We start from the raw sequence: 27,995 nt of genomic DNA on the forward strand, positions 1-27,995 counted from the left end.
CTACCATCAGTGGATTGGCAAAAGAAGGCATCCGTGATTGGAAAAAAAAAAAATCAAAGCAAAATTACTTGAACATGAACAAGGGAAAGACCGCACTGATGCCATGATGAATTGAAACTGTACAAAAGAATAATAAAAAGAGGAAAATAATTAATGAAATTGATAGTCAACTTATTAGAAAAGACAAAAAAGCGTTGGCAAATGGTGATCGAACGTATTATCACCATCATTACTTATCTGGCACAATACAACATAGCATTTCACGGAAATAGTAATAAAACTTCTCGGTTTATTGCAGCTAAGCCTTGTTAACCCGAAAATGACCTAAAAAGGTCGAAATGTTATTCTGTACTTTATTTGATGTTCTAATACCCATATTAACCGTCTTAAGAACACATTTCTGGATTTGGTACAAACACAAGTTTTAGGTTTTGCACCTTATTTCTTGTGCAGGTACGGCATGGCCAGGTGATTAGGGCGTTCCACTCGTAATCTTAGGGTCGTGGGTTCGAATTTCCGTCACACCCTTTCAGCTGTGAGGGCGTTATTATATAACGGTCAATCTCATTAGTCGTTGGTAAAAGAATAGCCCAAGAGTTGGCGGTGGGTGATAATAACTAGCTGCCTTCCCTCTAGTCTTAGAGTACTAAATTATGGATGGCTAGCGCAGATCGCCCTCGTGTAGATTTGCGCGAAATTAAAAAGAAACAAAAAACATTTTTCTGGGAGTTGAAAATTACTCGCAAAAAAGTAACTGCATTCTGTGCTTTATTGCAAATAACATTTTTATCATTACAATCTGATGTTATTTACATGAGCTTATTTTAATCTGTTAAAATCAACATAAATTAGCTCTGTATTCTTTTTAAAGCTCGTTTGCAGCATTCAAAAAAATTAAGAATATTTAATATACATTGTGATGTCACTGGCATTTGTTTCAAAATATCAAATGTTTACGTTCAATCTAAACGGTTAGTTTTACTTTGAAAAGTGTAAAGGTATAAACCAATCTGATTTTTTATGCTTCTTACAGAGGCAACGGGGAATTTCTTTTGTCTCTTTCTCCAACTGGTAGCTAGGCTTATACCTATACGGTATACTGCTATAGTGATAAAATTAGGAAATTAAATATTTTGTACAATTGTAATGTTAGAAAAAATATTTAATGACAAATAATTTTGGATACGTACTTATTCGGTAGATAAAGTTATTTGTTAGCGTCATATAACGCACTGAACGTAAATGTTCTCCGACAGTTACTGAGTTAGGCTTCCGTACAACTTAGTGTAATTTGCAAGTTATATTTAACTTGCAGGTGTACTATAAGTGAGCATACTAGAAGTGTTAAGAGCGTGATGGAAATTGTTAACTAAATAAATAATTAAAATGGGGATGCGCCTTCACAATTTCGGGTTTTGGTGAAGGCTTTGGAGGATTGTTAGAAAAATTAATTGACAATTAAAGTATTATAATGGCAAAACTATGGAAACACCTAGGATTTGGACAGAAAAGACCTCAGGCCCCTTTCAGACCATACAGATACGGTTATGGAATTGGTAAGTAGTGTGATCAGTATCATAACATATAAGTATGCTAAACTTAAAAGAAACACACAAAAGAAACTTCAGTATATTAAATTTAGAAATTTATAAAAATATGACAAATCATCACAGAATTATTTAAGCTTTTCTCTGAATCATATAAAAATAAAATTAAAAGTTAACTGATAAATAACTGCTAATGTTATTACAGTTAACACACCTGAAAGCAATATCCTTGAAGACTGCCGAGTTTTCTAACTAATCGAGTTGTTAATGCATTAAAGTCAAATGCTGAATACGAACTGTAAAAATATGTTTTTTATTCATAAGTATATGTGCCTTATTAATTTTATTTTTTGAAGCTGTTTTAGTCTCCAAATTATATGAATAATTTAGTTCAAGTACTTGTAAATTGAGAGTTTGAATAGTATGTAAATGTGTGTTAGCCAAATCACTAATAACAACGAGAAAAATGTTACTTTGTAAAAATAACTTGTATAAAAGCTATTAATATATTTCTAAGATACATTTAAAACAACATTTGATTAATATAGGCATATTTATCATGATGAAGAGCATAAAAAATTATAAGATGTGATGCAGAAAAGCAGTTACATTTCAAAATAGTTTTTTTTTTAACATTGTTTAGGAAGAGGACAACCTAGTGATGAGGGAGATGAGGAAGAAGCTGTTGGTCACACCCCAATCCAGTTGAAGAGTGTTCATTTTAAAGATGAAGATGGTGAAGATGATTCTTGTCTGGTAAGATATTTTTTGTTCATTATAGAAAACTTTGTTAGCTTAATCTAAATGACTGGAGAGCTAAAAAGGGTTTTGGATATGTATCGTCATTTCTTAATGCATTTACATGCAAATAGCATAATGTTTGTTTAGACCCAATGAAACAGAACAATGTATTGTGTTGGATGACTTATTAGAGTGTGTAAACTTGAAAAGACAACCTTTTGACATAAATGTAGCTAGCATACCTATCAAATTGTAGTTTGGAGATTTGAATGCAGATGAAAAAAGTATTAGGAACATATATATATGAAGAATGCTTAGGCCGGTTGTGTAACAAGGTCTTGAAGAGAATAAATAGTTTTATTCATTTTATTACATCAGTAAGTCTTTATAAAAGTTTGCATTAAATACTTTTTATTAAAGTCTCTACAGGCAAAATTTCATCCTGGATGTTTCAGAGGTCAACAATATTCTTGAGTGGCTTCAGATATAACCTAACCAATCTTTTCCATCAATATATTTGTCTCACAAAAATTTGATGGTTCCAAACTTTAATCTCACCAAATTTCATTAGGAAGGTTACAGTATGTAAGTGCTGATGATATTAATTGACCCCAAGTGGCACAGCTAGAAACCAGATTTTAATGCAATGCAATGATCTTCATCAAATCCATGTTAAAATAAACAATTGAATTATCATCCTAAGATGTAAAACATTTGAAGAGCGGAAGAGATGAATAACAAAAGTAGTAGTACAGGTGCAGCCTTTTGAATGAGTCAGTGTGATGTTATATGAATGAGTCAGTGTGATGTATGAATGTATTAGCACTGTAGTTTTATTGTGTTTCAATGTTGTATTTGTGAACAGCTGGGCTATGAAACCATTATAAAAGATTTGCATGATGTTGTATTGGCCTTGCAATAGTGATATGTTTTCTGACAAAATGACTTATCATCCTTCATTCCATTACAAATAATTTAGTAATTCTCAAATTTTTCATCAGTGAAAACAAAAACATATTTTAAGTATATTCATTAAATGTATTGTTATGATAGCATAATATTTTAAATAAATGTTAAGGATTTAGCATGTTAAAGCTAAAATTTCTTATGTTTTGTTGAAATGTTGACTAAAATCAGTAGTTAACTTTTGTCGGGGATAGAATTGGAAGAGAAGGTTTTCTAGGTATAATTCACAAGATTAGAGGTTATCAATCTTCCCAGGACTGGAACCTTAACAACTCATAACCTGATCTTTCTAGTTTCAACCATCTCGCTCCACAAAAAACTAAAATAATGACATTTTTTGGTATGATAATACAGTTCAACACTTTCCTTAATTCGAAACCAAAACAACAACAACAAAAAAAAACAACTGAAATACAACATTTGTGCTCTCTTCTCCCATTCAACAACCCAGTTTTAGAACACCTGCTCAAGATAGAAAGTATTAATGCAGAGATATCGTATGAAGATTAAAAATAACAAAGTGACAACAAAATGTAAAATAATTCAGATTAGCTGCATATACCACATAATCAGGCAACTATTTTACAACTATTATTATTGAAGAACATTTCTAAATCTGGACTTCCAAAAGTTAAATCTGTTATCCGTAATATTCATATTTTTATTTTCACTTGCAAATAGATATCCATACACATAGGAAGACTGTCCAATTCCCTTAAAAGTTTGAGCACTTCTATTAAGTCACTGTAAGTCTCCTAAGTAAGCCTTAAAACATTTAAAACGTTTTGAATTTCTCATAGTTTAAGTGACTTAATCAAGTATCATTCTAGCAGTCTAACTCAACTACATTAATATTCTTGTTGTATTGTGTAAACCAAAAATGTATTTAATATTCCAAACAAGGTCACACCAAATGTAATTCTTGCTTTAAAACTCAAAACAGTGCACATAAAAATAGAAACAAGAACTTTGCTCTTTTCACAACTAAACACTAATTTGCAGCTTTAGAGTTGTTTGCTATAATACCAATGGTTTTTTCACACAAGAAGTAAATCCTTTCCTTATTTCCATATCTCTTATTCATTATGCAATACCTCTCCATCAGTAAGAGGCCAACACAATCTATTTACACATTACTACTCCCCTTGGGTACTTTATGTAAACCAAATGCTCATTTTTTTTTCCATGGTACCTACTTTTGACTTTCAATTACAATTTTTGATACAAATTTTTACCTTCAGTGATGTCGAGAAAACCCACTTGTAGATAAAATATGTGTAGAAACGGCTCGTTTGGGTTGAGAAAATTTTTTTTTACGTAAAGGAGCGAACAACGTTTTGACCTTCTTCGGTCATCGTCAGGCTCACAAAGAAAGAAAGAGGTAACTGAATGATGACCGAAGAAAGTCGAAACATTGTTCCCTCCTTTACATAAAAAAAATTTTCTCAACCCAAATGAGCCATTTCTACATATAAATATTTACCTTTTTTAAATTCAGTTTTTTGATTTAAATGAAAAAAAGATTACAAATACAGTTTTAAGGGTCCTTTAAAGTACAAATTCTTTATCTATATTTATGAAATTTCCTGAAGTTCAGACATTTCTCTTCTTCAATGGTAACTTTAATAGTGAACAGTTACCTGTATTGTCCATGAAGTGACTGGTTCTATTTTATATTCTTTGTCTCAGCAAGAACTCATGGTCTTCTACTTTTATAAAGCCTTTTATCTCTCAACATCATTTTACTGTTTTTTTCCTACCATCTGCCTTTACTTCTGGTTCTTCTTTACTAGATGATGCTCATGTAACTCCAGCCACTGTAATAACCAGTGCTCAAAGTGGGAATTTAGAAGTAGGGATATGCTCTTGCATAAATTGTGATATATTCTTCTTTATTTTGGAATTCTTAACCAAGATGCACAAGAAGTGGTGTATGCAAATTTCCAGATTTGAGAATTGGAGTTACTCATACATGTTACTCACCATTTCAAATACTGCTGATAACTCAGACATGTAACATATTCTTTTTTACTCTGCTTATTTTTGATGATTCACAGTTAAGATTTCTGTACGAACATCAATCTTTAGAGTTTGTTTCTTTCCCGTTTGCCTTGTACTTACATTCATGCTATTGCTCTTTTACGTCTCTCTCACATTGTCAATCTGCACGTTTTGCTTTCTCAACTACTTCACTATCTTTTCTCTTTATACCTATTTTTTTGATACTTTGTGCTGTGCACCCAAAGGTCTTACTTGAGAGGCTTCCATCTAACTGTACTCCATGTTTACCTTGATTTCTTCTTCAGCAGTTGCCCAGTTACCTTTGTTTCCAGATTTGCCTGAATGGATTGCCTTCTTTCTGGAGTTTTAACTCCCTCACTTTAATTTAGGGAATTCTGTTTAGGACTCTTCCTTTCAGGAGAAGTTTTTGGAGAAGTTCTTTATACCTTGAAACTCAAGCTGAAGCAACTTCTCTGCAGCCATTTCTGCTCACTCTTGTTTTCTGCCTATCTTATGAAGTTACTCCTGATTCTGCTTCTTGCCCTGTGCCTCTTCCCAATGGTCCAGCTATTGAAGGGTTTAAAGATGACTTGGATATATGAATAGGTTGAGCAGCCTTTACATTTTGCCCACCTTTGTAATATTTTAGCAAAAAAAAAAATTATTTTGACACAACCACCTGTATTGGCCAAAGAAATTCCACATTTTAGATGGATGTCGTCTCTCACTGATTATGTCTCTGTGTACCCCCCTCTACAGAGTAGAAGTCATATCCTCTAAGATTTCCCTTTCTGTTGCTTTCTTCATATTATCCACCATCTTCTAATAGAGAATTCTAGGTAACTGCTGAGCAGCATGATCTGAAATTTACATTTTGCATACCTGATTATGTATTTCAGATAATCACCTCTTGCACATCCACCCACTTTACCACCATCCTTCTGATATGCTTTTTTTGCATCATAAAAAATGACCTTTTGGTTTACACAAAGTGCTCAAGAGCAGTACTGTGTAAGGAGACTGTGTTTACTTTTTATTAATAGAGGGATATAGTCAGATGTTGATTGCATCATAGGCTAGTGCAGTACATGCTTTTATATGGAGGGATGATAGCTTTTACAAAGGCTTAGCATATGTGAATAAAAAAACAACAACTTAAGATAGTATTAACAGACTAGCTAACTGTTCTGTTGAGAAATGAGAACCTATCTATGATACAATTTCAGGTAGAGAAGAAGTTAATGTTCAAAATTCCATCAAAGGTATTGACATAACTAATAAACAACAAAAGTTTCAAGCCAGTGTGCTGGTAGCTCTCATTAGTACATTCTCTATTTAGGAAAATTATAATACAACAACAGTATTTTATCAACTTTTCTATTAGTTTCAAAAGGCATCAAATGATCTGATTAATCTCTTATAAAGCACCTTATCAAAGTCTTTCTAAAAGTCAAGATAAACAACAAGTTAAGATGATCTCATCTGGAAGAACAGAAGCTTTATAAATAAGAATATGACAGTTTTGTATTGTAAAAAAAAACAATCCCAGATGTTTCTAAAATAGCTACTTTTTCAACTTAACAGATTTTAAGAAAAGATTCCCCCACCTACTGAAATTTAATCGTGAGCACCATTTTTTCTACTTCTCTTTGATTGGTAAAATATTTTTAATGCACAAGTGCTACCTATCTCTCCATGCATGCCATTAAATGTTATCTCAGATACAACTGCCATAGAATTCTGCATATATATCATTAGCCTTAAACAAACTCCCACCCATACCAGTCTTTACATGTATTGTGCCATACAATGACATAATCATTATAATGCTGTAGTCCTCCATCAGTTGCCCCCTGCCAGTACAGCAGTAAGTCTATGGATTTATAATGCTAAAATCAAGGGTTCAATTCACTTTAGTGGGCTGAGCAGATACTTTGATGTGGCTTTGCTATAGGAAAACACACACACACACACACACACACCTCCATCAGTAGAATGTTGATGTGACCTCCATGTGAAGTACTTTCTGTGAGCACTAGTACATGATCATATTCTTATATTGTCTTTAGCACTCACTTTATTCAGTTGTTTTTTCTTTTATTTTAGGAATTTCAAGTCAATTTAATTGCCTTTCTGTCTTTAATATTACATTGCTTTTGTTCTTGTTGCACTTTTGTTCCATCCTCCTGATAGAAACTGTTTTTTCTAACTATCACATTTCTACTTTATGCTTATTTGAATAATATATGGCATGTAAATTATTCAAAACAAAAATGCCAATGCCCAGAGATATTAGTTTTAGGCATCTTCTCCAATTGACTCGGTGCAATTGAAGGCACTTTCTCTGTTTATGAACTCGACATTCAGTTTTTCTCAAGTTTTTGAACTTCATTCCAATATTTTCAGTCATGGATAACTTCCACAACTTCATGAGTTATGATGTACCAACACATTCACTTACGACATTCCCAGTTTCTTGCATCAGATGGTTGATTTCCTTCTGTCTGTTTGTTTCCCCATTTCAGGTCCCTTTTTATTTTGTTTCTTTGCTTTTTTAAAACCTGCCTCATATATGGATGAGTTTAGCTAGTTTTTCCATTTTTGACCTTTGTTTCTAACAGTTCACAACGTAATTAAGAACAGGTACTTTCTCCTTTTCTGTGTGCTAAGCTTATGAATCAACTATGGGATATATATTCTATCCTTTTTACTTGTGCATTGCAATGTTTTTTTTTTTAGTTGCTTCTTATATGCCACTCTGTGTTGTCTTATATTTTACTTATCCTACTCATCTTAGTGACTCTCTTTCCTTGGCCTTGGGCCATAACCCTTTTATATTTTTGATCTTCAGTTCTTTCTGCTTGAGATACACTTTTTTCTTCTCCTTTGTTTTCCTTTCCAGATATTTGTCTCTCCTTTTTTTTATATTTATCCTATTTCTTTGCTCTTTCTCTGCCCTTCACCTCTTCCCTGAGGCTTCTCTTTATGAGCATGATAGTTTTGGTGAAAATATCTTTAGTCCTTGCTCATTGCTAACCATTGAGATAAGGTTTTCTGCAGGTTTTAGGCATATCTCTCTAACATTGACATGGTCATTTTTTCATCTTTTTACAAGAAGAACAATACACAGCACCAGATGTAGTTTTGCCCTTACAGCTGATTCATGGTCAGTTTCTTTAGTCATGGTAATTCATTGCACTGTCTCCCAGTTGGGAACCAATTCCATATAACTGTACCTGATGATAGTAGTTTGTATTTACAGTATTATCCCCAATGCATATTTCTCTTCCCTTTTCTTTTAGTGGAGCACAGGAGAACCCTTACTTTCTCAATTCCAAGCTTCTGAGGATGGAAGTATAGAGAGAACTTTCTATGATTGTGCCTTCTCCAGTGGTAAGAGACTGTTTGGGCTCACCAATCCTCAGAGATGTAGGGCTAGAGTATACCCTGGAAGTGTAGTACAAAACATTCATTCACAGTATCTACCAAATAGTTCCTGGTAGATATATCCAGCCAGGTGGAATATGGATTTGCTCCTGAGACGTAGGTGAGAGCTCATCTTTTCTCCACCTATTGATATAACATCTTTCTCATAAATATTTCACCAAAACAGTGTCTTACAGCCATAGATGCACTACTATCAACATTCAACCCACTTTTGTGACAAGTACAGGATATACCTGACATACTTTACTGTACATCTCTGTAATGTACGTGAAATATATCAATAAAATAAATAACAAAATTGGTTGAAGAGTCATGAAAGTCACCACCCCTTCTGTTCCTTTTGTTATGAAAGACCTTATCTAATTATTTTGCACCAGCACCATTCAAGTTTTTAGTGTTATAGAGGTGTAGGTTGCATTTGTTAAGTTAACATTTTCCTTATCAGAAAACTTTTTCCAGATAAATACCTACCTTCTTGCACCATCTTCCTACTCTTTTTCCTACTTTTGGTTCATTTTTATTTTATTTTTTGCCTTGTTAAAAATGAACCTATGATCATGTGCTATTGTTTATGGGAATTGCTACATGTGGAGGTTGTGTCATCCTTCTGTTGGTGTAGGGCTACAGCATTACGATGATTGCATCATAAGCTGATGCAATGCAAATAGGGGGTAGGAGTTTCTTCAGTGCTTAAGATATGCACAGGAAATTTGGCTGTTGTTTGTGAGATCTTAGAGGTAGGTAACTATCTGAAATACTTCAGCTAAAAATGTTAACTTTAATTTTCCTTTCATTTGTAATAATGTTCACTTTAAAATAATTTAAAGGTCTGTATCACTTTTTAGAAATAATATAAGCATAAAATTTCATTAACCTTTTGGTTATGAATGTGTCAGATTAAAAAGCAAAATTCTTGATTTAAAACAAAATCTTCTCACTATGCAAAAAAACAACAAACCATTTTAAACCATGTAGACTGTAAGATTTTGAAGTGTGTTCTTCATATACTACAAAATCTTAGAAACGTGGTTTGTTGCTAGTCTCGTATATGTTGTGAGCCATGGTGTTTGTCCAAGTGTTCATCTGTCCCCTGTTTATAGCAGTCACTTCCTGCACTGTGTTTGAAAAAACTGTGCACACAGACGAAACTCAACATTCACTTTTGAATTGATGAGAGAACAAGCAAGAATAATGTTGATACCAAATCTTAGGATATTCTGCAGTAAATTGTTAGGAACTTGTACTATCATTCACACTTCATGATGAGATGTAACTTAAAGAATAGAAATACATTTACCATATTTTTATTGTCAAACAGCTGTTAGCATGACTGGTGTATTGAGCAATTATTTTTCATGGTGGGTATTATAAGTAACTTAGAACTTTGGCTCTAAGTGAAATTAAGGATGCAACACAATTAACATTTTTAAAGTCTATGAAATGATTTAAACTGATAGATCAACTTAAACTTTTCCCATCACTAGGTGTAGGTGTTATTGCTTGTTCTTAAATATATTACCATTTCAAGCCCAAACACCACAGAAAGAGCAATTAACAACCACGTTAGTTAGTTGTAAAAGAGATCCTGTTTGAAAATATTTTTGAGAACTATCGGCTGATAAAAGTGGAGAATAAACTGCAGGATAAAGTTATAACAGTCTTGTGGCTCAAATGAAGCAGCACTTAATGTGTAAACATCAAGATGTGGCCACTGAAACTGATGACAAAGAGGAAACTTGTACACACAGTAATTTTGAACCCACTGGAGCCTAAAAAATGAAAAGTTTCATCTAGCAGTTAATCATAACTAGTTTCCATGCAACCAGGATACCAAACTTGTATAATGGAGAATTGGATGAAGAAACCACAAGTCTGACTTTACATACAACATCCCATTTTCTGTTTGTAGAACACCCAAGGTTTGTTCAAATTGTAAGAATGCTGAAATCAGATTTTAAGCCCCCAAGATTAAAAAAGAAAATAATTGATTGATACTACTGACAATAAAGAATGCTCTGAACTTGTAGAAGTCCTTTAAGGATACATAGTTTGCATGAATCTGGATGAGTGAAGTAATATTTAAATGATCCAAATGTTTATACCTGTGTCACTGTTGCCAATGGGGAATCGTACGTGATTGACACAGTGGACACCTTTGAGCACTTGCACAATGCTGAATATGCTAGTGAACCGGCAGATATTTCATTGAAGATTATAAGACTATGTTTAAAAAATGTTGGAAGCTACAAATAACATGGGATATGTAAAAAAATTGATCACTGTTAGAAGAAAGTGCAGAAGGAGACCATTCTGTTATATATGGGTGCTCAGTTCATCTGTTACACTTAGTGGCAAAAGATATTTAAATTTCTTCTGTTAAGACAGTTGTTCTAGTTGTGATTTACTTCCAAAATAATCACTTTGCTGCTTCAACTTTTGATGGTAGCAAGAAACAGAAGTTACTTCTTCCAAGAGAAGTTTGTTGCAATACATTTTATGATTCTTTGAAAGCATCCATTCAACATAGTTATTATATGTGAAGAAATTCTAGACAGAATAGACAATAACATTTGTTAGGTGGAAACTGACTTCCAACAAAACTGTAAAGATTTATTAAGCATACTTAAGCTTATCTCTCTTGCCCTAAATTGAGTTCAACATGATCAAAGTAATATTGCTGATGATATAGAAACACATAAAAAATTTTTTTCAAGACCTAACAAATGCTGAGATCTTACAGATGCTTAAAAACATTATTCAACTTTAACTGAACTAATTATTTGGGAACTTTAATTCATCCTAGATATCAAGGAATCTGATTAACATCAACAGAGCTATGTACTGGGTTGCAGATACATATAGAAATGATCCATGCCTTCTTCCAACCATTATTAAACACAGAGCCCAAACATCTTTCAGCCAATGTATTTTTATAGCAAATATCATCCATACAAATGTTCAAGCAGTTGACTGGTGGGAATTGTTAAAAAATGTATTAGTCCAGCAGTACTTTGTTGTTTGCCAGCTGAGGATGGGAACAGTCTTTTCGTGCATTTGGAATAGTTCAATCAGAAGTGCAGAAGAGATTGGTAACTAGGAAAGGCAACTACACTTTGTATTTCTTTTAAAAGCATTGAACACTGGGGAAAAAGATGACAAATGAATCATAAAGTATGTAACATTCATTTTACTAAGATAATAAAATGGTTTAAAGAGAAAATAAATCTTTTTAACATGAAATATTGTGCTAAAACAAGCATTTACAAAATGCAGGTTTTCGTTTTTTTTAAATAAATCTTTTTTTTCTATCCTCTCTACTACCCACATGTCTTTTTGTAGTATTATATTGGAAATTTAGTAACAGCTTCATTAAGAATGTATCTGAATAAACTTGTCATTAAACTGTTACCAATAATTCAAATTTTTGTACTTAAAAAAGTTTTAATTCCTCAGTTTCAAAAAGAAGCATTGGAAAAATAATTGTCCTCATTCTTCTGTGTCCCATGATATGTCATAGCTTTATTTTTATCAATTCTGAAATTTTTAACTTAAAAAAGAGCTCTTTGCAGTTTCCAACCAATTAAAATCACATAATTACAAGCAGAAATCTAAGATTTGAACCTCATGCCTCTCTGATTTGCTGAAATATTAAGTTTATGAAATTCACCAGAGAGGTTCTTCCCCTCTCTCTATCTGACAGATTGTCATGTCAATTAGCCTTATATAGCTGATGAACATTTTTATAACCAATAGGAAGAACTGATTTTTGTACAAATGCACCTTATCAGAGTCACATGATTTGGCCACAGTTTCATCATCTGAATTTCTTACATATTTTTTTTTTATCTATTTGTAATTAACTGAGAAGGCACATAAACCTCATTAGTTTTGGGATATTTCATTCTTGTGACTGTTATGCCTTTTGTTTTCTGAAAAGTATAAATAAAAGCTACATGAATCCTGTTTTGGACACCAAAATTTGTGAGGCTTATTGAGACTTATTGAAGAAAAACTTTACTTGAGTGCAAATGAGCTTGAGTGTACAGTGAGTACTACAGCTTTGTTTTTTATGTATCTGTTGTTGAATATTTTTAACAAATGTAATTAAAATGTAAAAAATAAAAACTTCTCAGCTGAGCCCAACAAAACTTTATTAAAATATCTAAAATCTCACAAGCTTGAGTCTAAGCATAATGCATGTCACATTTCACATGCTCTTTGTGTTAATAACTGATGGAGTTATGTTGTGATTTACTGCTATTGAAATAGGATTACCACTCAAGTGGGTACAAAATACAGAAATGAACAATAAAATAAAAGAAACAGATGTGAAAATGTTAACAGTTGAAACTCCCAAGATAAATAATTTTGGACATTTCTAGTTAATACTTCAATTATTACAGAAGCAAAAAAATGGTATTGCATATTTTATTTCTCTGTACACTGATGATTTCTCTACAGTTAGTGTAAGGGTAAAGAAAATAAAAGATATAAAGTTTTATCACAAAATCCTTTTTTGTATTGGTTTAGAAAATTCTAGAGGTTATGTAAATTAAGTAATTTTATTCTTGGCATGAAAAGTCACTTTTTACTCGGAGTGGATTAGGAAAATATTTGGAAATTAACAGAACAATTCATTAGTAAAAGTACATTGTAACAAAATAAGATTTTTTGGGTACAACAGACTTAATGTTTATGAATACAGAATGGAGAAAATTCAAAATTGTTGTAAAAAATTAGACTCCATAGCTTCACAGATCCAGTGTTGGTCAATTTGCCAAAGTTCATGAACAAATGGTTAAATCAAATTGAACAACAGTTTTTTGGCTCAAACAATTTTTGTAATTAATCTCTGCTTTAATCACTTTAATAAACCTTAACATTCTCAATTCTAAATGTAAATAATGTACTTCATACTTTTGACATGGTTATGGTGTTTTTTTTTTATTACTCAGTAATTCAATTCTTTGAGTTATCCTTTTGGAACAGGTTATTTGGTTGGAACAGAAAATTTTGGAAAAAACATTCATTTTCAACTATTTTTATTGAACTTAACAAATTCATCCTTAGCTTTTTCACAATTTTTTACAGTGTTTATGAAAACAGTTTACAATTTCTGGAAACTCAGTATCTTAAAATCTCCTATTTTAATACTTTTACAGAACAACATTTATGGACATGTTATCTTTAGTACCAAGAATCAAATCTAAAATAGGACCTTTCTAAGTAAGATCTATTACATTGGTGAGAAAATGTTCCTTCACAATATTAATATTTCAGTGTCATACAAAGAAAAATAGATTTACTAAGGTAGTGTATAGTGATTTTAAGAAACGTTTCATTCAGCACCTTGGTATCAAAGAAAGCTGAAAATGTAGATATTGAGCCTTTTCCTGTAAAAGCTGCTGTTGGAAAAACCAAATAGTATGATGAAATAACCTAGCAAACCATTTAAAAAATTTTTTTTCTGTTCCTAGTGCCTGGCACAGACCATATTTAGTGTGTACTTTTTTTGTATAATACATGTATGTATAGAAACATTTAGTACTTAGTGTTCAAATAATTCTAATGACCTTATTTACAATCAAAACCAATTAAGGGTCATTCCACATCAAATCATCCAGATTTTGGAAAATTTCCCAGGTGACCCCTCAAAATGCCTTGAAAAAATTCACATGTGCTCATCTACCCATATAATGAAAAATTGCCAAAGATTAGATCAATATCTCTAATAGTTTCTGATGTACAGCCATGTAAAATTTTTTGTTACTTTTTTTTTACTTTTGGCAAATTCATTTTCGGGCAACTTTGGCTGCTTAAAGCTGCAAGAGTAATGGTGGTAGAAGGCTGAAATTTGCTACACTGACTAAATTAATTTTACAGAATTCAAAAATGGTCTCAAACCAAGTTTATCTCTCTTAGGATTTTCACAGTGTAAAATCACCTTAAAACCCAAAATCATAAAAAAACATTGGTTTATTTAATAAGCCATAGCTTGAAGACTTAATAAAATACAGAGTTGAATTTTGTTTTCAAATTTCCTATAACACATCAGTTGATAAATCAGCAATTGTTGTGATTAAAAGTCTATTAGATCTCCTGTAAAAAAATGTAGTTGCATGCAACTTTTTGATTTAGCTAAAAATAGCCCTACTTCAGGCCACAGTATGACCATGTCACCAGTTATTCAGCCTTTTCAGATTTTTACCATATATTCTTACATCTCTGAATATGATCTACAAAAAAATTCAACCTACTTTTTGAGTTATAATTTTTTAAAGTATCCTCTAACGATACGTTGTTTACTTGAAAAACAAAACTTCAATTCAGGTGTGTTACTGTGTGCAAATATATCCATACAATTTTGAAATAATTTATGAATCCCACTGAAATATTCAAATCAGCTTTTACCATATATTCTTCCATCTCTGAACATGATCTTGAAAAAATTCAAGATTGTGTAAAATAATAAATTATCAAAGTTTAAGTGTCTCTGAGATATACCATTGGGCAAATGACCACATTCAGGGCATTCAGTTCTTTCTTGTCAATCAAGAATCAGTCCTGCAGAATTGTGTAAAGTTTGATCTACTTGAGTGCTATGAAAAATACAAAACTGTAGCAGGTATTAGGTCACATCATAGCTTTATTCTACCAACAAATTGTATATGAGAAGGATATCAGATGATGATGTGTACACAGTTGTAACTGTTGGTAGTAACAGTGAAAATGATGCTGCAGCAGGTCAAATAGGTAGGGTCTAATGATAGCAATGACAATTATCAACCAGGGAAATACGTGTCATGCATATATGATCATGAATGGTATGTGGGAAACGTAAAAGATAGATCAGATGAACATTCCCATGTGTTGATGTCATTTATGAAGAAATCAAGAAATGAACTGTTCTCATGGCCTGTAAGGTCATGTAAAGATGAAAACTGGATTCCTTTCCAACATATTCTTTGTCTGATAAGTGCACCTACTGTGCAAGGCAGTAGTGCTCGCCACTATGTCCTAACTCAAAGAGATCTCAACATAATCAAACTCCAATTTCAGAAATTTATTCAAGCTGTCTGAACAAAGCAATGTTTATTTTATGTTGTTAAGGCTAATTTATCACCAAAGCAGTTTTTGAAACATTTCATTCTCACGATTATTGCAGTTTGGTGTGACTATAATCTTTGTCAGTTATCCCCTGTTATAGCATGGTGATTTTTGTGTCTGATTTACCTTTGTATTTATAATATTATGTATGTTAAACTCAGCCATATCTGCATAACTGTAATGCATACACAATATAATTTTAATGTGATCTAACTAGTTATGCCCATAAACTTGTTCAGAAATGAATTAATTCTTTCTTGTTTCTTACAACTTCATTATTTAACATCGTGAAAGGCTGGTTAGAATATTTCAGTGGGATTCATAAAATTCTGACAGGTATTTTTCAAAATTGTATGGATATATTTGCACACAGTAACACATCTGAATTGAAGTTTTGTTTTTCAAGTAAACAACGTATGGTCAGAGGATACTTTAAAAAATTATAACTCGAAAAGTAGGTTGAATTTTTTTGTAGATCATATTCAGAGATGTAAAAATCTGAAAAGGCTGAATAACTGGTGACATTGTCAAACTGTGGCCTGAAGTAGGGCTATTTTAACTAAATCATAAAAAGTTGCATGCAACTACATTTTTTTACAGGAGACCTAATAGACTTTTAATTACAACAATTGCTGATTTATCAGCTGATATGCTATAGGAAATTTGAAAACAAAATTCAGCTTTGTATCATATTGAGTTTTAGGGCTATGGCTTATTAAATAAACCAATGTTTTATCACAATTTTGGATTTTCAGGTGATTTTACAGCTTCACTGTGAAAATCCTAAGAGCGATAAACTTGGTTTGAGACAATTTTTGAATTCTGTGAGATTAGTTCAGTCAGTGTAGCAAATTTCAGCCTTCTACCAACATTACTCTCTCAGCTTTAAGCAGCTAAAGTGCCCAAAGATGAATTTGCCAAAAATAAAAAAACTAATTAAATTTTACAGGGCTGTAAATCAAACTATTAGAGATATTGATCTAATTTTTGGCAATTTTTCATTATATGGGTAGATGAGCACGTGTGAATTTTTTGAAGGCATTCTGTGGGGGTCACCTGCAGCCCCCTGGATGATTTGACATGAAATGACCCACAATAAACTTCTTAAAAAATAAGCTAAATTTTAAAATTGTGCTATGTTTACCTCATCTAACCAGTGATGAGAGTTGTGACATTAACTTGATTACCTATGAACGTTTATTACATAAATTAGTATCACATCAAATAATTGAGCTTATGATTAATTAATGAAATAATCAACTAATTGAAAATAGTGTCTGATTATTCCAGTTCTCGAAGTGATCAGAATACTGCCATTATTAATACCTCATTATTCTCAGTTAGCTCAAGTCTTTTTAGCTCACTCATTTAATGTCATGACTCATGAAAATACTAACTGAAATTAGCATTTCTGGTTATTACTATTTTCAGTTATTCCACTATCCCAAGTATCATGAAAATAATACAGTTTTTAAATTTATTCAATCAATGAACACTGCAATTAATCAGTTAGTAAATTTCCTTAATCACCCAGCTCTGCCAATATTCTTTTCCTGAATGTATTAGTTTTGTTACATTGGATTGTTAATCTGATGTCAGTCAAGATTCAAATTGTCTTTTCTATATTGTAATTTAAAAAGGAAGTCTCAGGGCACTAGTACTTTTGGTCATATTTTGTTTTTATTATTCAGTTAGAAAAACTTCAGTTCGCTGCATGTGAATTGTTTGGATGATTTGTAAGTTATACAGTAGAAAGTACTTAATACTTCTAAATAGTACTTTAATATTTGTTACAAGTATGAGATTATTTTATCTGATATCAAGAGAAGTTTAAATAGAGGTTTAAAGTTTGTTTTATCTTTTTATCTAGCCAGTACTGGTTCAAGAGTACAGTGATCCTCTAGACTGCAGATCTGACCTTTCAGCAACAGTTGAAGAGGATGATGATGGGATGTATGTTGTGCCAGTAGAAGACCACTATTATACCGAACCATCAGAGCCACAGAAAGAAGTGAGAGGTAACTGTAATTTTTACAGTATTTCTTCAGACATACATTATTATCTACAAACAGCACTTAGTTGTACTGCATATTTGGTAGCCAAATAAAAAATGGTATGAAAGTGTTTGTTGATATGTTATCAGAAAATTATAAGGTGAAGATGGTAAGTATATATTTTTTTAACTATATGAGACACCAGAACAGTTGTGGAAATGAACCACTAAAACTGTAAAGCATATGCCATAAAATACTTATTTTTTGAGCCACAAACATACTCATATTACAATGCATGGAGAGAGTATAAGGAAGCTTAACCTGATTTAAACTTGGTTGAAAGCACAATAATCTATTGAATTTTAATATACACCATTTGTTAATAAATTACTGGTATTGAGGATTATTTGGTGAATAAACATCACTTGATTATTAAGTGGTATAACGTATTAATTGTGAAGAAAACTGTTTGGACTTGTGTATTTTTAATATGTTGTTGGTATAGGTATTGGATATATATTTTGCTTTACGTAGTGCTAATCCAAAGTAATTTTTACAACCATTCGTGTTGATACTTATATTACCTTTAGTTACTTTCTATAAGTTTGTTTCCAAGTTACATATATAAAAAAATCAAAAATATATTTTTTATATTACAACCTCTAATACTCATCTACTTTTAATTTTGGTATCAGACTTTTTATACTAAATTATTGGACCTTGAAGAAAAGTGTTATTTATATAGGATGTAAGCAGGACACTTGAGCTGTTTTATGGAGAAGCAAACTATGCTAGAAGTTAAATGTTTCTCATTATTTTCATTAGAACATTTGCTATTCAGATATCATCAAACAGCTAGGCTAAAAAGTATGATTGTCCACTCACATACAAATATAATTAAGGTATAGTGCGAAAATAAATGTATCTTAATGAAAGAAATATCTTCATAAATATTACTCACAAAGTAGAATGAATAGAGTATTAGATTTAACCTCTTTTGAAATTTACAGACAGTTATGTGAAGTCAGTTGCTTCTAATCAAACAGAAAAACAATGAAATAAGAATAAAATCAGATACAAGAATAAAGGTGATAAGTAAACGTCATTTCAACAAATATAGGTGTCACATAACCCTAACCAAGCTCAGTAGGCACTGTTGATAAACAATGAAGAAAAATTTAAATCTATTTTCCAAGTTCCAGTACACCACCCAACCTTTTCCCTGGTCAGAAAGCTTTAATACATATGACTATTGAGTAGTTAATTTTAACATAATCATAAATAGTATGGAGTATATGTGTATTTTGAAAGCCCCACCTATTCTCTAAATTTGTAGAAAATTTTCTGGGTGGTGTTTGAATCAGCAGTATATGTTTTACATTGTTGCTACCTGAACTTTTGAGAACTTCGCTTAAAGTTTATAAATCAATGCACCATGAGACAGTTTTTTAGCATATTGTTGGTTTACTACAGTTAGTATGCTGTTAATCTGTGATTAATGCTTATTAATTGGAAAATTACAAATATCATAAATTTGATACATATCAACATTCAATTAACTTCTAAACTCCAATTAAAATTTCTGATTATTTGAAACTGTAATACATTAAATTGGAGACTTGTCCAAGATAGATTATAATATGCTTGAAGCTACTGTGTCATAACAGTCCTTGTTGTCATGTCTGATCACGCTCTTTTTAATGGCTATACATCTTGACAGCCTCCCAGTGATAAAGCTGTGAACTTATAACACAGATTTCCACACCTGTGGACACATTGTATAGTTTTTGCTTGACTACAAACAAAGTGTCTTGACAATAAGTCTGTAGGATAGTTTTAATGAAGCTGTCACATCCAAAGCATGTCATTCCTTTTGTCTGCTTTTCATAATGTACCAGAAATACCAAAATCTTGAGTCTAGTCACTTGACCATTATATCTTCTTATGGAATAACATGAACTCTTATTTCATTCTCTAACTGGTTGAACTATGTAAACACTTGAATAGGAGATATGATTGCCTTGGATTTATGAACCCACACCCTATTGATCTTGTTTCCAGATGGAGCACCTTCTTGATTATGTTGCATATTATTGCCTAAGGAATATCAGTGGCTTTTACCATTGACATTTGTGTGTATGTATACTCTTAATAGATGTTGCACTTTGCTTATCATGGTTAAGGTATGACTTGTTGAAGATGTATTTTTAGGATGGTCTTGTTGCCTTAAATTGTTGACTAATAGTATTTTGTTTTTTTATACCATTAAGTACAAGGAATATCCTTGTCTTAGAAGTTCTAAACTACTGATCTTAATATCTTATGGACTGAGTGCATTAATATCTATTTGTATATTGTATCAGAAAGAGTTTTTACATACCTATTCCAAAGGACTAAATTTTTGGTTGAATCACACTACCATTAAAACAACAATGTTAGAATGTAACTCTAAATGTTGTTTTACCGTAACTCGATACTGAATATTTTCATACTATTAATTTACATGCTCAAAATTTTTTTAATATGATGTATTCAACTCTTATATTTTATATGTTCATACTGTCCTTTTATTTTCAAAGTCACGAAGTTTATGATAATGAAATACACTATGTAATACAAATTTTGTTCCTGGATAGTATGTATTATTTCTTAATTGCTTATGTTGTAAAAGTACAGAAAATTTCCTTCAAATTTGCTTTTGTGTCCTGGATAACAAAATTTAGAAATTAACGTATTTTATATGTACAAAATGGGTAAATTTGCACATTTTTATTTATACAAGGTTTGAATAAAACTACATATGAATCAAGATTTACATGTATTTATACTGAAGTTATACAAAAATGTTTAGAAGTGACTAGTTTTTCGTGATTTGCGACTGTAATGTAAATCACTTTCACATATCAGTCCCTAAATATAGTCTCCCATCATATTTTTGTTATACATTCCCAGGTCACAAAAGCAAAGTTTGAAGAGAAAAATAGGTCTTTTCCACTTACTTTAGGCATAAGCATTTGGGAAATAACATTTTCTGCCCAGGAAGAATAAAAAGTAAAAATTTTGTTACATAGTGTTATTATTGAGGTTTATTTTAAGTCACTTATTTACTTCCTCAATCAACCAACATATACTGTATCTCTGCAGGAAATTACTACAATGTTTATGATCATATCCTACTTGGTGAATTCTGAGGTTCAGTATGGAAATATATTTTTGTCCTCTCCCCCAACTTTTCTGTTTTTATACTATCCTGTTTTTAACGTATGTTAAATCTGTTGTAATGAGATGTTATATTAATGATTTGAATCTTATTTCTATTATAGTTTCTATTTTCATTTATTGTCAGTATTCATTGTTTTTTTTCTCTACCATTTTGTTGGAGGAATGTTTTTTTTACATCCTATTTTTTCCCCACAGTATTTTAGTAGAAGAATATAGAATAGGCCCCTTTACAGTAAGAGATAGGATTCTTTAATTCTTTTTTTTTTCTTGCTCTTAAAACTGGGTTTAGAAATTTAATTTATTGGAAATTAGGGAAATGAGTTATTCTTACATCCAGAACAACCAGGCTTAGATTTACAAGGTTTACTGAGGCTTGATGGACTTGTGATTAGCTTACTGGACTGTGAATCTGAGAGTCCTTGATTTACATGCCATTACCTCATAATCATGCTTTGTACTTTGGGCTGTGGATGCATTATAAGAATGACAGTCAAATCACTGTTTGGTTAGAGAAGCTCAAGAATTGGCAGTGGGTATTATCTGTCAGTTAAAGATTAGGGACTACTAGTTTAGCTATCCTTTGTGTAGCTTTGTGCAAACATCTGATATTTTAATTTTTTTTTGTAACTCTCCTACCAGCACTTATGTCCCTCACTGGTACAGCAGTAAGTCTACGAATTTAGAATGCTAAAATCAGGGTTTGATTCCCCTCTGTGGACTCAGCAGATAGCCCAATGTGGCTTTGCTGTAAGAAAACAATGCACATACCAGCACTTATTGTAGTGACTACATTGTGCATGTTTTTTCTATTATTTTTACACAACACATGATTGGATATATCTTTCATAGACTGGATATGCTGTTTTTAGTACTACTTTACCACTGAAGAAAGTCTTGTGCAATTTGTTATGCTTTGTATCTGTTTATTTTTATGGTTAATAATGATATATATTTCAATGGATTTTTATTTTCACTGCATTTGTTTAACACCCATTATTTGGATATTCTATTTCACAGCTGATAAACTAAAATAGCCTTTTTACCAAGTTTCATTTTTGTAGAAGAGTCCCTACTTTGTGTGTATGTATAGAAAGAAGGTTTATAAAATATTGTTTAAAGAACTGAAATCATTTTTTAAAAAACTTACTGGGTTGCTGTTGCCAGTCTTATGGAGTGGATACTCTTGTCTCTATATGTACAACTCTTTTGTCAGATAAAATGGTTATATTTTGGTCCAACCAGGGGTTTTATTGAATTTTTGACTGCACCTGTGTTCAAGGTTTCTTTCTTTACAATGAAAGGTGAATATTTTGCATGTAAGAATGCAGTAGGTGTGTCTCTCTCTCTCCAAGGTAATTTTCAGATTTCTGATAACTTACACTCAGTTGTTTATTTTCAGCAATTGTGATTAAAAATTGAATAATTTTTATTCTACTTCAAAAAACCTAAAGTTTATCTAATCACTCTCCTTTATATTTTTATTGGTTTCCTCATAATGAATGTTAACGTGTTTCTCATCTGAAAGTGTTTCATATAGATACTTACCTCTTTATGGAAAAGATTTCTAATATCTCATTGCCAAAAAGTTTTGTGCATGTACAGAGCCTTTCAACAAAACTTCCACCTTTACACATGGTAATGTGTGCTGTGCCAGTCTGTGATACATTTGGCATCAGACTGTACTTCAGCAATAGAAGGGCATCATATGTACAGTACTCCATTTCATTATTTTGTGTATGTTAATTATTTACATTATTCCATAGTTCTTTTTTCATTAAGAATTACAGAAAATTTTCACCTGTTATTTTCAACTTGTAGATAACATGCAAAATGTTGTCCTTACTTTTATTTTCTGGTTTAAAAAACAACAACAAATTTTTAAAATTCATTTTAGTTAGAGCTCTGATACAAATTACTACATAACACCAGTAGTCTGCATGCAGAAACTTATTTAAGTATTTATCCAACCAAATAACTTTTTAATTTTGACATTTTAGTTGCTTTTATAACAATAAATAAAAAATAGATAAAAAGGAAATTCAGTTATTATATCTGGCTTCTTTTTTTTTCTACTTTCAACTCCAATAAGACTTAACCCAATTTTTTTTTACTAAGCAATCCATTTAATGTTTTTCTGCCATGGATCTCTCTTCTTGTAACTTACAACATTTTGCCTTGACTGGTTTCATTAAATGACTAATTTTTCTTATCTGTTCCATTATGGAATGTGACTCCTATTGCTGTTTTCTTGCTTTTGACAGACAAGAGATTGAATGGTTATCAATATTTTATTTCTGACCAGTGTCTTTTATGAACAGTCATTGTAGGACATCTAGTTTATCCTTTATTAGTATTGTACATGGGAGAATGCCTCTAGTATATTGACCTGAAATTAAATACATACTTTACAACTACATTTTTATGTGTAATTTAACCAAACTTGAAAATTGTTTAATCGATTTTCCTTTTTTTAATTTTTTTTTTAAGGGCAGCCGAGTCATGTATCTTTTGCTTCTGAAGTACAGGAAGATGCTTATGAGGATGTTTGTATAAGTGAATCCGGTACTAATATTCCAGAAGATGATACAAGGCCAACAGCTGAGTATGATGATCCATGGGAGTTACGACTTGGCATGCGTCTGGCCAGTAGTCTGGAGGTGTCACCTTCTCTTGGCACAGGAAGATCTGAACAGTTCACTACACTCAGTTATCCTTCAACCAGTGGTGATGCAGATTTTGGTCCAGAAAGTAGTTCTCTGTTTAGCTCAGAGACATTTGACTCTGTAGACAGTGATGAAATGGCTCGACAAATGTATGAATCTGCTTTTGACTGCAGGATAAGACAAGAGGTGGAAGACATTGGACGATTGGCTAACAGTTCAATGTTGCAAGCAGAGTTCATGTTCCTGAAACGTGAATTTTACCCAGAAATAGCATCATCAGCATCATCTAGTAGTGGTTCCTCCTCTACTACACCTACACGCCAGCCAAGGCCTTTGCCCCGAAAGCCTGTTCGCAGAGAGCAAAAGAAATCCTTGCCAGAGATTACACAGGTAGAAAAAGGAAAAGCTAGTCATGTTCAGGATAAATCTAGTCCTGTACCTTCCTCTGTACAAGCAAGACAAAGAAGTCCAACAAATGGCCATCCAGCTCATCAAGAAGACAAGGAGAACTACTCTGGATGTGATTCACCAATTATAAGAAAGAAGATTATTCGTGGTCATCAGGGTGTGAAAGTTCTACCCACAGATGTAATCAAACAGTTATCAAAACCTCAGATCATACACCCATTTTTCAGTGATTCTGCCGATAAAGACCATTCTGGTAATGATATAGAATATACAGTTAACTGTAAAGTTGTGAAATCTAAAAACAAAGATGACCAATGTAATTCTGTCCTTCCAGCAAATGGTGCTATCCCAAAATCTGAATCTTCAGGCAGTAAGGGGATGGTCCTGACTGTGGTGAAAGCTCAGAGTGAAGAGAATGATAGTAGACCTCAGGGAGAATATGACCCACCATGGGATGTACCAAGTCCTTGCAGTAGTCTTGATGAGTTTGTGTCGGCCCAGTCTTTGTCATCTTCTAGTGATGTTCCTAGTATTCAGTCAAGCCACTCTTTTTTGATAGGAGGTCGCCGAGACCCTTCTACAGACTGTAGATGTCCAGGAGATTATGATCCACCCTGGGACCTTTCCAAACCCATTCATGATGTTATTCTATCAGATTCCTCCCACAATCCTCTGCCATCTTCTTCAGATGATCCTCCAAACTCCAAGTCAACTGGTGCTGCTGTTAATCAGTACAGTGGTACTAAAGATACCAGACCACCTGGAGACTATGATCCACCATGGGATATACCAAAGCATGGTAAACCTCCTCAACAGGTTGCTTGCTCTGGTCATTCTGATGGCACTGAAGGACAAACTATCTCTAAAGATCCCAGAGTCCCAGCAGATTATGATCCTCCCTGGGACTTGCGAAAACCATGTTTACAAGATTTAAGGAAACCTCCTCATCATAAAGGGCCTCAAACTCCATCAGATGAAGTAGACAGCATGAATGTGAAAGAAATGGGAATACAAAAACCAAGTCAAGTTGTAAAGAAGCCTAAAAATCTTCCTTCCACTCCTTCTTCTGAAGCTCATCAGGAATGTGATCAGACTCCTTCTAGAAACAGGGACATTGAAAAAATCATAGGTGCTCCAAAAAGACCAGGATCACTTCCTCTCCAAAATGCAGCAGCTTCTCCTCCTGTAACCCCTACTACACGAGGACAAAACATCTTACCAGGGTCAGGGTCCTCCTCCCACACTCCAATCAGAGGCCCTGATTCTGCTAAACCCAGTTCCTCTAAAGGACAAGGTTGGTTTTTATTTCTTACCTATGTATCTCTTAAAATTATTTACTTGATTATTGTTTTGGCATATAATTTTTTTAAAGAATTTTAGCAAGATCAACATAGTTTTAGTAAAGTGTAAGTCTTTATATACATGCTTAGAAGATAACATTACAATAATAGAAATAATGTTCAATATTTAGTAACTTATTGACAAGAGCTCGAAAATGCCAAGTTTTTGTGTTTTTTTTACTTTAAAAATTTAAGCTTTTGATCAATAAATTTCTTTGTAACAGGAAATTATAAAATTTGTTTATAAATGAAAAATTAATTGAAATTAAATTATGTGTTAAATATCTTGATAGCAACATTAAAAAGTGTGGGACATATAAATAGTTTAAGGCATTGAAACAAGGAAACTAAATTTTATAAAAGAGTTTGAAATAAGTAGTACAATCAGTATCATTCAGCTTATGTGTAATAATATTTATTAAAAAGATGCCTTAAATGTAAAGTATAAAATGAGTACTAGAGATCATTTATTTCTCTGAAGTTATTTGTCTTTTGATTTTAAAGCTTTGTTTAAAAAACAAATTGTTTCTTGTGCCTTTGCTTTTCATGTCCAGATATCTTATGAATATGAATAACTTTAATATGGAGGGAAGAATATTATTTAACAAAATCACTAACTTAGTATCTGTTAATGAAGTAAGCCATTGTGTACAATTGGAAATGCTCAGTATTTTACTTTTTCTATACCCTAATTATGTGGAGTCTGTCATGTAACCAAATTTGTATACATAAAAATAGGAAATACATATCAATTGTTTTTTTCATGACTATATTATAATACAAAAATACAAATGTTTAATCGAAGTTGCTAAGCTCTCGCAACTCTATGTGAATGTATACATATTATTTTTTATTGTATTGTCCTTTTAGTCATGTCTAGCTAACATAACTTGCATTCACATGGTGCACATGCACCCATGTTTTGTATCCAGTAGTATAAAACTGATCCTTAGTCTTCCCTGTCTTGGCTGTGTTTTAGTGGACTAGTATTTTATAATATACAGTCACATTTCAATTGTTACACATTATATATAGGTATGTATGTGTGTGTGTGTGTGTGTGTGTGTGTGTGTGTGTGTGTGTGTGTGTATATATATATATATATTATTAATATTTAGAAATAAATTATTAAACTTATTTTTCTTAAAATACATAATAAATCCAGAAGCAAAGCAAACCATTATCTCTTCTTGCTATGACCTTTGCACTCAGTTGCTACTGGACATAAGTCGCTAAACCTTTTAAATTTTGCACATGGATGATTTCAAACATTTTTTTTTTTTTTAGGTTTTATATATACAGTTGAATAACCAAAAAAAATAACCTTAAATAACTATACTGACACCATAGACTTCAGCAGACTAAAGGCACAACCTACTTTCTTTAAATTTTGGTTCGAGTGCAGTAGCCTTTTCACAGATTAAAATGGCTGAGAAAACTACTCTGATGACATTCTGTTATTCATATGTCATATATTGAAGGAGGTATTTGTAAAGGACCATTTTCAAAAATGAAAGAACAGGGTCAGTGTGTTTAATTCAGTACATAACAATATCTCAGCAAAATAAAAAGATATGAGGTTCTTATTTTATGTTCTAGCTTATTAATATTGGTAACTTGAGCTCCTAATTTTTATGAAACTATAGACTTGGTATGTTAACATCACTAACATCTAATTGTAAACAGTGCTGCATTCAACATGTTATGTGGCTCACTAAAATCTATACTTAGATCTGTACTTTTAATATTTACTTTAAATTAAAAAATTAACTGATCTGTATAATATTAATGTTTGAATTACTATCTACAGTTTGTTTCCAACATTTCACATAAATTCATAAAATAGTTCAATAAAATTTTTCATTCAAGTTAACAAATGAAATGACACTACCTTTGACCTGTGACCCCTCGTGCAAGGGTTAAACAGTTCTATAAAGAACCAAATTTCTATTTGAGGCCAAAAGCCAACAAATTAAGAAATTAGTCTTGTCATAAATATCAAGGAAAATTTTTAATAGAATGGTTCAGCTTCAGATTAACAGAAATAATTCTTAATGAAGAGATTTAGCTTTCCTGTAACCCCTGCAGATTGATCCATACCAGTGACATACTGGAACCTGCTGTTAAATTTAAATATCTCAATATCTTACAAGAAATTTTGCAACCACTTATGTGGACTGTTCAATTTGAAAATTGGTAATCTCTAATTGCATGAACCTGAAAGCTGTAAACATGCAGTCACAGAGTCATCTTGTTGCCACGATACTTGCATGTATACTTAGGCCTACTGACTGATCTTTACGAACAATCACTTAGATTGAAAAACATAGAAGCATGCCTATATTAAAGATGTACATTTCGGCTACTGAAAAAGCCTACATCTAGGCCTAATTATGGCCTAATTATGTAATTTGATTGGTAAGAACATGAGAATTGCAAGAACAAACACACAATTTGTAGGCCTGTGATACAATAAAACAATTCAACAGACCAAACTGTAGGGGGGATGATTGTATGCACCATACCTCCCACCTAAAATGAAGGGGGGATTATACCCTC

At 32.2% G+C, this 27,995-nt stretch overlaps 1 protein-coding gene across 2 annotated transcripts in view; it reads left to right on the forward strand.

Annotated features, from left to right (window-relative positions):
- Positions 1-945: 945 nt before the first annotated feature.
- LOC143240390 (uncharacterized) overlaps positions 946-27,995 on the forward strand; it is a 46,400-nt gene continuing 19,350 nt past the window's right edge. Inside the window, exons 1-4 of one of the 2 annotated variants that reach the window (XM_076482726.1) lie at positions 946-1,556; positions 2,191-2,303; positions 17,680-17,827; positions 23,513-25,390. In XM_076482726.1, coding sequence (XP_076338841.1) covers positions 1,472-1,556; positions 2,191-2,303; positions 17,680-17,827; positions 23,513-25,390 — 2,224 coding nt within the window. In that variant the 5' untranslated portion in view covers positions 946-1,471. The remainder of the gene's footprint in view (positions 1,557-2,190; positions 2,304-17,679; positions 17,828-23,512; positions 25,391-27,995) is intronic. The other variant, XM_076482723.1, reaches the window with a different exon arrangement.

The sequence above is a fragment of the Tachypleus tridentatus genome, chromosome 13, assembly GCF_004210375.1.
Source record: "Tachypleus tridentatus isolate NWPU-2018 chromosome 13, ASM421037v1, whole genome shotgun sequence".
Classification (NCBI taxonomy): domain Eukaryota; kingdom Metazoa; phylum Arthropoda; class Merostomata; order Xiphosura; family Limulidae; genus Tachypleus; species Tachypleus tridentatus.